The sequence below is a fragment of the Rhinichthys klamathensis genome, unplaced genomic scaffold (genome assembly GCF_029890125.1).
Source record: "Rhinichthys klamathensis goyatoka isolate OS25496 unplaced genomic scaffold, OSU_Roscu_1.1 h1tg000019l_1, whole genome shotgun sequence".
NCBI lineage: Eukaryota > Metazoa > Chordata > Actinopteri > Cypriniformes > Leuciscidae > Rhinichthys > Rhinichthys klamathensis.
In genome coordinates this window covers 7,767,649-7,779,476 of record NW_026606570.1, presented here as the reverse complement: position 1 = coordinate 7,779,476, position 11,828 = coordinate 7,767,649, and the positions used below count along the sequence as shown (strand labels likewise).

The window sequence follows — 11,828 nt, the reverse complement described above, 5'->3', positions numbered from 1 at the left end:
GCTCGGTTCGATGGCGAAGTAAGTCTCGTGAGGAATCTGAGGATGGTTTACTGTCTCAGCTGGATGGGTAAAGGCGTCTGTGGAAATCCACCAGTCTGCTGTCTCCTGCTGCTGTAGCCTTCAACAACAGGGTCTACAAGACCGAAACACAAAGAAAGATTCAATGCCATTCTTAAACACAAAGCTCTTTCATTCATCTCATTAATTGCATAAGGTGACCGAAGGATACAATTACAATAACTGTTGTAGCAATTACAAATTATAATTTAATAAATGGATAATGAAAAACTATATTAGGTTAAATAGATATTCAAAACTGAATTTTCAACAAGCTTGATTAGATTACAATTGACTCTGACTAAGGAAACACAGCCAGAGTAACTCATTTGTTTTCAAGTAGAGAGAGTGGATGGAACTGCTCACATCAATCAGCTCCAGGTCATCTTTGGCGTGCAGATGACGCAGGAGGTACCAACATGCCACCGACGCTATAGTTTCACAGCTGCCTGAGGCTGAACCATAAACAATCCTCTCCAACAGGCGACGGGTTTCCCTGCGAAAGAGCCAACCATGATCAATTTAAACCTGATCCAATTTAAACTGAATAAAGGAGATAGGTTTCATATTAAAATAGACTACAATGCAATGCCAAGATGAGGCAAACAATGAAATACAAAAGGTGTGGCACAGAACAGGTCAGACTGATCTGACATGTTGATTGAATATAGGGTGACATCACATTTATTGTCCACACAAAAACTCTATGTAAGGCCCTACCTGGAGCCCATTTTTATGGAGAACTGCAGTAAGGCTTGGAAGAGCAAAGCTACTGGTGAGTTGCCCATTTTTAAGACTTCAGCACTGGCTTCCAACACCAGATCCTTCCACTCAGAGACACAGACACCAGCCTGTAGTCAGAAGTACAATTAGATATCTTTACGTACTGTAGTATTTACTTGCACTGTAAAATGTTTTGGTCAATAAACAGACTGAAATAGAACTGGTCATTAAAAACAAGGATTTTAGATGCATTTTAGCTGGCAAAAATTCAGACTAATATATGACCGGAGTTGCGATACGCTGAAGGCTGACACACTTTAATTAAAAGTAATGAAAAGCCGGCCACAAAGTGTCTAATTCATTTTAACAAGCAAAGCTGCAGTCAGCTAAAATGAAGGCATTAAGCTGACAGTTAGAGATGGAGGGGAAGGGGATAGACAAAAAGCCAATGAGAGAGGGAGAGAGTGGAAGCAGAAGGAAAGAGGAAAAATGTGCAAGAAAGATGCCTGAAGGCGCTGCAAGAGGCTTAGCCCAAAATAATAATGTCATTTTTTATTAGCGGTTAGTCACACAGACACATGTAGCTATTTTAAAATGTTACAAGGAAAACAGCAGGAATGTATTGTACAATGCATCCAAATTTATTTATTAAAAAAATACAAATAATCAAATTGAAATACTTTTACTTAGCAGGAGTAAATTGATAAAAAAAGTGTTAAACTGTAACAAAAGCTTTCTATTTGAAATAAATGCTGTTCATTAAATTAAAGAATCCTGAAAAAAGTATCACGGTTTCCACAAAAATATTAAGCAGAACAATTGTTTTCAACACTGATAATAAGAAATTATTCTTGAGCAGAAAATCGGCATATTAGAAATGATATATATTTATATATATATATATACACTGTATATATATATATATATATATATATATATATTAGGGGTGGAACGGTACACAGAAGTCACGGTTCGGTTCATACCTCGGTTCAGACATCACGGTTCGGTACGATTTCGGTACAATGGAGTGAATAGCAAAACAAAAATGCAGAAGGCTATTTTTTAAATAAGTTTTATTAATAAAAGCATAGAACCAGTTTATTTGTAGTGCACTGACAGTAGTTTTATATAATTAGTTTATTAATAAATTATTAAAAAGACGAAAAGTCCTTGAGATATGTTTGGTAATTTTACCTGAATGAATTTAAAATTATTTTGCTATTTCAGATCAATATATTTGTTTTCCTTCCTTTTAATTAACCCTAACTTTATTCTCATCATCTGAATTATAAATAATTGATTTCCGTATAAAACAATACTACCATTAAAAACTTTTTGTTGTAGGTTACAGTTTGACAAGAGTTTAGAGTGTGACAAAGCACAATGTTGTGTTTTATTGCGAGTGTACACAAATATAAGTAAACACTTTGCAGTTTTAATGATGTTCTGTATGAAAAAAATGACGGAGTATGTTTTTATGTTTCTGATGTTCGATCGCCCGTGCCTCTCTCACACACACACACACTGTTCGATCGCGCGATTCGCGCCCGCGCCTCTCTCTCTCGCGCGCGCGCACACACACACACTGTTCGATCGCGCCTCTCTCTCTCTCTCGCGCGCGCACACACACACACACACTCCAGGCAGCATTGCAATCTTGATCGCAGCCTGGTCATTGCTGCGTTCAGTCACACCAAAAGCGAATAGAGCGAAATGTTTTGTACCGTGTATTCTCCGTGCACCGAACCGTGACGCCCGTACCGTTTCGGTTCAATACGAATACATGTACCGTTCCAATATCATTTAAATTTTCAAAATCTGTCTGTTTACTTCCATGTTAATAGGGGGGAAAAAGGTCTCAGTCATTTGGTCTGCACTGTATATTGTAAAAAGTGAAAACTGCATTTCCTCCGACATCCCTGTACAAGATGAATCTGGTACTCACCAAACATGGCGTGAGCGCCAGCAGGGCTAGTCGGAGCAGGCTGCTCGTCTTCCCACCGTGATCACCCAGCTGAGACGCCAGCTGAAGACTCCGTCTATAAGCCACAGAGGCCTGAGCCAGCAGACTCTGAGAGCGGTACACTTCTGCCAACCACTGAGAGACAGTGACATCAAATCAACAACGCTCTAGTGCCACATGTGTAAACCTTGTTAAACCTCCTTCCTTTGCACAGTACACAAACATTTGCCAGTTTCATCGAAATCTCCTGCATGATTTAACCTTCATCCTTCCCTCGCACTTTGTAACATATCTTTCCCTCGGGGGTCAAAATGACCCGAAGCCCTATCTTTTTCTTGTCCAGAAAGCTTTTTTTATTTTTTCATTTTGATAATATTTTTTCTATTTTTTTTAATGCAATGTTTTTGGAGATTTTTTGTTATTTTTTATTTTATTTACCTTTTAATTACTAGATTTGATCAATAAATAAATAGTAATTTAAGCACATTCCTCACATTCTTTCAACTTAAATTCAAAATTTCATGCATAACCCTTTTAATTCAGCTCAAAATATCTTACATTGGGTGTCTTTGCCGACCTCTTGTGGGAAAAAAATAATATAACATGACATTTCATGACTCTTGCCACTAGATAGCATTATAGCTCTATAGAGTCTATATGGAGCAAATGAGCTGTTCCGCTGGGTCCTAAAGTCAGTTCTTCAGTATGCATTCAGATACACATGTACTGTAGTATTATAAAATAGCTTTTTGGTCAAGTTTTAGCATTTTTAGTTTGAATTTTGAGCATTTTTAGGTTTTCTATGTGTACTGAAGCATTCCTCGCATTCCATTCATTCCTAAGGGGGTCAAATTGACCCCCAAGGGAAGGGTTTGTTACTTTTTAAAATTTCAACCACAAAACTCCTCAAATCCATTCAAAAGACAAAAGTCCTAGGGTATTGGACCCCTCTGATGAACACTCAATTTTTTACATAAAAAAAAAAAAATTAGTTTCGTGTCAAAATGACCTGAGGAAAGGATGAGGGTTAAAGTGTGTGAACATTCAGTTCTGACCTCATGGTAACAAAATGCCAATATCTACAAGGAAAGACGTATGTCTACAGTACATACAGCAAGATTCATATTGACTGAAAATCAACCTGACTCCAAGCTCTCTTCAGTGAGATGGTGAGTGTACGTACGTGCCAGGCGGACACAGAAGTGAGGTTGGCCATGACAGCAGCACTGAGCTGATCCAGCACCGCTTGAGGAACACAGTTTCCGGCCTCAGACAGCAGGAGACGCTCACACTGAACCTGCCTCAACATCAGGAAAACCACAGGATGCTCTGGAGATACACTCAGAACCTGAGATGGGAAGAAGGACGTATAAAAACCGGTTAAAGGTGCACAAAGTAATTACATGTTTAAGTTTTACCGGTACGACAGCATTAGCTTCTTTGCTTGCCACCAGCTTTAAAGGGATAGTTCACCCAAAAATGAAAATTCTATCATTATTTACATGTTGTTCCAAACCCGAAAGACTTTCGTTCATCTTCGTAACACAAATGAAGATCTTTTTGATGAAATCTGAGAGCAAGCAACTACCACTTTGACACTTCAAAAAGTTCATAAAGAGATCATAAAACTAATCCATATGAATTGAGCGATTTAGTCCAAATTTTCTGAAGAGACTGGATCGCTTTATATGATGAACTGATTTAATTTAGGCTTTTATTCACATTTAAACATTGATCAGCGAACATAAACAGAAACTGGGCCGAACCTGCTTGACGCACAAGAACAAACCTCATTGGTTCTTGATGCTCAAATGTGCTGCATAACACGAGAATGAACCTCATTGGTTCTTCTCGCACATCAAGCAAGCATGCTTGAGTGTCCGTTTACCACAACTGATGTGTGAGTTGATGAATGTTTATATGTGAATAAAAGTGGTAGTTGCATAGCTGTCAACGGAGGGAGAGAAATCACTCAGATTTCATCAAAAAGATCTTCATTTGTGTTCCAAAGATGAACGAAAGTCTTACAGGTTTGGAACATCACGAGGTTGAGTAATTAATGACAGAATTTTCATTTTTGGGTGAACTAACCCTTTAATGCACTCACAGGCAGCATCTGAAATCACATACTTCTCTACTACATATAGCAGGCAAAAAACAGTATGTGAAAAGAGTAGTATGTTCAAATTCACAGTATTCACTAAACAGAAGGCAAAAAGTTTCTGGATGACCTACTACCTCAGGCGAGATTTTGGAGTGCGCATCTTTGGAGTGGACACTTTACTATCCCATGAGGCCACATGAGAGGAGTTGTGAATGGCAGTGAAGTGACACAACTGTAGGTCACATGACAGTAACAACATGACCAATGTAGTATGTTCGGATTACATTCATAAATCACACATTTAAACGATATAGAACACAGCCACAGTCTCATGCTGTCTCATACTGTCTAGTAAGTACTACGTTTGGTTACTTTATGGCTGTTAAAAAAGTACGTATTATATAGTATGACTATGTTAGCCTGGATGCCAGCCGAACTTAGCCCCACCCACACAACATTTGAGGTCGGGAAGTTCGGTCTGGACTTGATCCGTTGTGAAGCAAGTATGCTCAAACCAGAGCTGTTCGGACCAATCAAATTGTCAGGGCGGGCTTTAAACGATGATGGACAGATGATCAACAGTAACGTAATCATCCACGTCACCAAGGAGCGCTTGGGTTGAATTTGTTAATAACAAAGGTGGCTGCCGCCGTAGAATTTAGATGTGTAGATTCAGCCATCGCGTCTGTTATAGAAGATGTAGACAGCGCATTCATTTTAAAAGAGGAACAGAGAACCGCGATCAAAGCATTTGTCGATCCAATTGAGTGCAGAGGCATTTTCTTTCCTGGTTCGGTTGAAATACGCCCCATATTCACAGCCCAATGGAGCAGTATCAGACTCACATTCTGACTAGAATCTGAGTATGACGACGTCAGGCTAATGACTATGGGTAATATGATGAAAATTGAGCGTACTACATCTGCAATGTTGTCAATGTCACTTGACCAACTAGCATCAGTTGCGTTGCTTCATGGGATGGTGTTCAGATACACACTTCAAAATCTGGGTACTTTTTGCCTACTGTGATAATGTGTATAATATGACATACTACTGTTTTTCGCCTACTACTGTACTGTATATAGTAGGGAAGTAGGAGTATTCAAACACAGGGGTCGTAATCTTATGTAGAAGAGCTTTTCAGGCTCACTAATATGACTGGAGTCATATGAGTGTAAGTGTACACAATTTTAAACGCATTTGTCTATACTTTATGTCCAAAACTTTAAGCACAACAAAATTACTTTTAAAATACTTATTCAATTAGGTATATATATATAGTATATATATATATATCATGCTCAGAAGAACCGATCTCAAAGTCAGTCAAATTTATGCAGAAATTTCACAATAGGGTTCTCAACATTTCTAGCATGACAACAACACTGTACAAAATCAATTTATTCTTGGATCTAACTCTTAAAAATCACTTTCAATGGTGTAATCTAATGCAGTCAAACATTTAATAATATTTGGAAATTAAAATAGGTTAATCAGTGGTTCTGAACCAACACTGCACGTATTGAATATCTCTTTTGTCTGATATATTTTTAGGGCAATTTTAGGTGTTACAGTACGAGTCAACCAGTGAAGGAAGCAGAGTGGGAGTTGGAAATTCATTTCTATGAGAGCGGAGCTACACGCTAGGTGGGAAATTGCGAAATTGACAGCAGATCGAAGAAAGCACTGAGAGCTACCGAAAGCATCTAACTCTTAAGAAATGCTCAATATTATGGAAGTGACAGGCAAAAAATGGCAGGCATTCAGCCAGTCACTGTGAGGTAAACGTAGTGACATCTGTCATGAGCATTTCAAAATCTGCCTACTTTCCTGGATTAGTGCATAAATCATATTATTTACATATTACTATTTCGTGTAGCTAAATTAAGCTTCATGCATTTTCAGTGTCACTAAACAGGCAGGGTTAAAGGTGCTCTAAGCAATGTCACGCGTTTTTTAGGCCAAAACATTTTTTGTCACATACAGCAAACATCTCCTCACTAACTGCTGGCTGCCTGTCCCCTGAACACACTGTAAAGAAACGCGATCTCTGTAGACAGCCCAGGCTCCACAAACAGCAACAAAAACAAACTGTGGCTAACCCGCTCCACGAAACATAACAAACTGTTCCAGCCAATGACCGACAAGAAGGGTTTAGGGGGTTAGTGTGCAGATGAGGAGGAGGGAGGGTCTAGCTAGCCTCCGTTTTGTTTGACAATAGTTCGAACGTCAACAAGAAGTGACGTCACCCAGGATCGCTTAGAGAACCTTTAACAAGCGTTTTAAATTCACACTATATCCTTACTTTGGGCATGCAAAAATAAATCTGGCATCTTTCCAACTATAATTGTGTGTATAGATATGAAGATTATATTGGTTGTGTGGAAAAACAGCTAGATTATAATGCTGGCTGAACCTCAGTCTAGATCAAATTCTAATGATGATCTAGCACTTTAAATTTCTGTCCTAAAATTATAGAACAAGACAAACTTCCTCTTCAAATTCACCAGTCTTTTAAGTCATGTTTAAAAACTTACTTTTTTAAATTGGCCTTCAAGTCATAGAAATGATAGGATGGTTATTGTAGTTGAAATGATGCGTTTTATTCATTCCCTTTCTCTATCTTTTAATGATGCCAGTTGAGTTGTGAACTTTGGGTGTCGTGGGGTGTCGTGCTCCTGAAGAGCCACTGTTGTGCAGAGCTCAGCTCCAACCCCAACTAAACACACCTGAACCAGATAATCACGGTCTTCAGGATCACTAGAAACATCCAGGCAGGTGTTTTTGGAGCAAGTTAGAGCAACTCTACAGAACGTTGGTCCTTCAGGAGCAGGACTGGACACCCCTGCACTACAGACACCCCCCGAGCGGAACAGCTCTTGTGTTTTGAGCTGATAGAGAGCCATAGATGGATACTAGACAGATGGTGCTGTGAAACGGGCACACTGTTCTGCTCTGAAGCCCTTGAATCTGTCTGTGTCTGCACCTGCGCCCATAGCTGATGAGAGACGAATCAATAGGGGACAGCGTGACACAGAAACAGAGAGCGTGCATGTGTGTGTACCTGGGAGCAAAGAGTCTCTGCCTGGTCATATTGACCACTCTGTTTGAGTCCAGTCACGGCCTGCTGCAGCACCCAGCCCTCCAGAGCCTGAGCCAAGAGCCCGTCCTCTCCCTGCAGGCCCTTCACTGAGAACAGACACACAACACACAGTCTTAAAGCCATGTTCACCGTCCGCATATACACTACCGGTCAAAAGTTTGGAATTATTGTGATTTTTTTATGTTTTTGAAAGTATTGTACTCACCACAGCTGTTTCAAAAATACAGTAAAAACTAATATTGTGAAATAATATATATAATATATAATTAATAATAATAATAATAATAATAATAAGACAATTATAAACAATTATGTAAAAGCTACCCTAAACAAATAAGTTTTAAGTGATGTTTTAAAAACACTCAGAGATTTGGCTTGCCTAATCTCAATAGGCAGGGAATTCCAAAGTTTTGGAGCATTCGACGAGAAAGGCCCTATCACCCATGGACTTTAGTCGGGTATGCGGAACAATTAAAAGGCCAGCTTCCAAAGAGCGGAGATCACGTGCTGGTGTGTAGGGTGTTAAAAGTTCAGTTAGATAGAATAAAAGTTCATCTATTCAGATAGATGAGGTGTCAGTCCATGCAAGGCCTTATAAGTAAGCATTAAGATTTTAAAATCAACACGGAATCTGACAGGGAGCCAGTGTAAAGATTCCAGTACCGGAGTAATATGGTCCCTTGTCCTGTTTCCAGATAGAATTCGAGCGGCAGAATTTTGTACCAACTGTAGTTTGTTAAGGGTAGCTTTTGAAACCCCAGCCAACAGAGCATTACAGTAATCAATACGAGAAAATACAAAAATGTTAATTAGCTTTTCAGCCACTGGGAGTGACAACATAGGACGCAATCTGGCTATATTTTTGAGATGAAAAAATGATGTACTGACACTAGTGCTCTGAAAATGAGGAACAAATGTCAAATTATTATCAAATATCACCCCCAGATTTTTTAATTTAGTCTGAAAATGAAGTGTAGAACCTTCTACACTAAAAGTGGGGGAACCAGCCTTCCGTAGCTGGTGAGGTGAACCAATAAGCATTACTTCCGTCTTATCACTGTTTAGACATAAAAAATGTCTAGACATCCAATCTTTTATCTCAGAAATACAAAAGGAAAGATGAGACACAGCCACATTTACATCGGGTTTTGAATGTATATAAACCTGGGTGTCATCTGCATAGAAGTGAAAACTGAGACCAAGTGATCTTAAAAGTTGACCAAGAGGATAAACGTATATGTTAAAAAGTATAGGGCCCAGGATAGAACCTTGAGGGACACCAGAATGCACTGTGACCATTCACAAATGGTCACAGTGCATTTAGTGTCACATGACCATTCAGAAATCATTATGTGTTGATTTGGTGCTCAATTATTAATAATGGTTCCTATTATTATCAATGTTGAAAACAGCTTTTGCTGCTATTTCTGTGAAAACCGTGATAATTTTTTTTCAGAATTATTTGATGAATAGACGGTTCAAAAGAACTGCATTTATTTTAAAATTCAGCTTTGATTCACAGGAATGAATTCCATTTTAAAATATACTAAAATAGAAAACCTGTATTTTTTTATTGAATAAATTCAGCCCTTGTGAGCGAAAAATTATTATTTAAAAAAGTTTTTTTTTTAAACTTAATTACCGTACTACAAACTTTTGACAGTTAGCATATTCAAATACACAGACAAAACAGTCTCAAGTTTCACTGACCTTTTTCAGACACCAGAGTCATGTGCGCCCTCTCCAGATCTTCTCTGCGAGGGGCGGAGCCTGCGAGTAAGCATGCAGTGTTCTCTGTGTGACAGGCGGCCATTAGCCCCGCCCAACCAGCAGGATCATCTGCGTTTGTCAAACAGAAAGACGAGGACACATCGATCCAACACTGAATCACTGTCATCCTACCTAGTGTAGACAAATATTTCATCTGGCTGATATATTGATGTCTCAGAGTCTCTTCTGTCTTCTCAAACTTTGAACATGGACCAGGCTTCACTCTAAATACACTCTGCATTACACTTGGCACTTACTCCTGCTGACACGTTTAATGCAAGGTTCTCAGTATCCAAAAGGAACATTTTCATAGTTTTAGGGTTAAAGAAGAGTGTGTTCTGTCCAATACTATATTAACAATGTTTTAAACAAGAAGCCAAAGCTCATTACAACAGTTTGATAAACTCTGGTTTGTTCTAACTGTAATAACATATTTCAAATAGTTTCAAGCCTGAAATATGCATTTAAATTAATTTGGCAAGCAGAGATTTTGATATTTCCCCATTGAAACAGATATGAGTTGGTTTTGTATGCGCGAAAAGGGACTTTGTTCTGTGTGCATAGGGGCTGATGGGTTTAGTCTTGGTCTCGTAGTCTGCTATTAGTCTGGGTTAGGAAATTACAAGTTCGGGGTCATGGAAAGTCTGTTTTTGAATCTTTAAGTTATTGAACTTGCCATTTAGCAGATAACCTGAGAATTGATCCAGAGTGCCTCTAATTGACCATTCGCAGGGAGTTTGATTGACAGGCAATCTGACCAATAATAATCCGCCATCCGCCGAATCTGCCATTTTTGTCCGACAAAGCAGTCAGGAGAGTTAGTAGATTAACGTTGGAGGATTTGAACTTGAAAAACGAAGTGTACTGACGTCTTTCCATGGTTGAAACAACATTCCTTCTGATGTTCATTCATGTTTACTTGATGCTATAAATTAACTAGAAGGAAGAGGTGATCGGTTCACGAGCAGCTTTAACTGAGGCTCTACAGCGATCTGTCACGGCACATTAAAGAGCCACAAAACGGTATTTATTGTTTAAATTTCTGTAAAAAATTTACCAAATTAAGGTGAGACTTTGTTTCATATCAAATATAACCTGGTCTGTCCTGTCTGTCAGCACGTTGTCAGTGTCCTCTCTTCTCCACGATGTATTTTTCACTGCGTGAGAACATGGTGTGGCATGAGAGCGGTGTGGCTTGTCGGACATAGCAACAGTAACTAAAGGGAACGTCTGTGCGAACGGTCAATTGTGAGGACAGTTTTTGCTCAGATATCTGAGCAACCTGAAGCTTTCTAGTCAAAAGGGCAATGGTGATATAATGATGATTTGTTTTACTTAGAGTCTTAATGCTACAGAATTAGGCTAACGCAACATTAGTAACACTACCTGACTGGATGGAACTTTACCTGGGCACAGCAGCACAGCTCTCTGGATTGTTTTGAGAGCGTTGCATCTTCTGTCCTCACCAGAGTGGCGGCCTGAGGCCAACTGATTCACTCCACTGTACAGCAACGCCCTCTACAGACAGAAAGAGTTGAACTATTTAATGGACACAGATCTTGGCAAAGGATTTCATCCACAAATGTCAAGTTACCTTTCCAAGTGTCAAGCTGGCATGACAAGCCACACTGCCGGCCACAGCTCCTCCCTGATGGAAATATGAAAACTACATGAACACCAATATTTTATGGTCAATATTTCTATAACAGGTGAACTATTCCTTTAAGCATGTTAGTTCTCCTCAAATATTGTGAGAATACTCACACTGGCTTTGTTGGGGCAGTACTGTGGGACCAGTCTGGAGAGAAGAGCCCAGAGAGATGGATTCCCTGGGTTCCTACAACATAAAAGTTGTCCAATACTCATAATTTTTCATAATTAAAAAATGTCTGACAAAAGAAGGAAGAATTCTTGTAGTTCTGGTATGTTCTGGTACCTCATTTGACATTTGGGTTAATTTACCAAATGCAATGATTCATACCTGAGGTTAATTAGATGAAAGGGCCTTCCCTTTAATAGCATTTTAGTGTTTTCATGTCTTTGCACGATGCAGATTAAAGGAGGACATTAAAAGGTCACTTGCTATTGGACAAATAAAGAAGTGCATT

At 39.0% G+C, this 11,828-nt stretch overlaps 1 protein-coding gene across 2 annotated transcripts in view; it reads right to left on the bottom strand.

Annotated features, from left to right (window-relative positions):
* Positions 1-3: 3 nt before the first annotated feature.
* skic3 (SKI3 subunit of superkiller complex) overlaps positions 4-11,828 on the bottom strand; it is a 29,164-nt gene continuing 17,339 nt past the window's right edge. For both annotated transcript variants that reach the window (XM_056237986.1, XM_056237994.1), the window contains 10 exons: positions 11,485-11,557; positions 11,315-11,368; positions 11,127-11,238; positions 9,661-9,789; positions 7,912-8,036; positions 3,927-4,091; positions 2,726-2,878; positions 778-908; positions 424-553; positions 4-133 (listed from right to left, as the gene is read on the bottom strand). In XM_056237986.1, the coding sequence (XP_056093961.1) occupies positions 56-133; positions 424-553; positions 778-908; positions 2,726-2,878; positions 3,927-4,091; positions 7,912-8,036; positions 9,661-9,789; positions 11,127-11,238; positions 11,315-11,368; positions 11,485-11,557 (1,150 nt within the window). In that variant the 3' untranslated portion in view covers positions 4-55. The remainder of the gene's footprint in view (positions 134-423; positions 554-777; positions 909-2,725; positions 2,879-3,926; positions 4,092-7,911; positions 8,037-9,660; positions 9,790-11,126; positions 11,239-11,314; positions 11,369-11,484; positions 11,558-11,828) is intronic.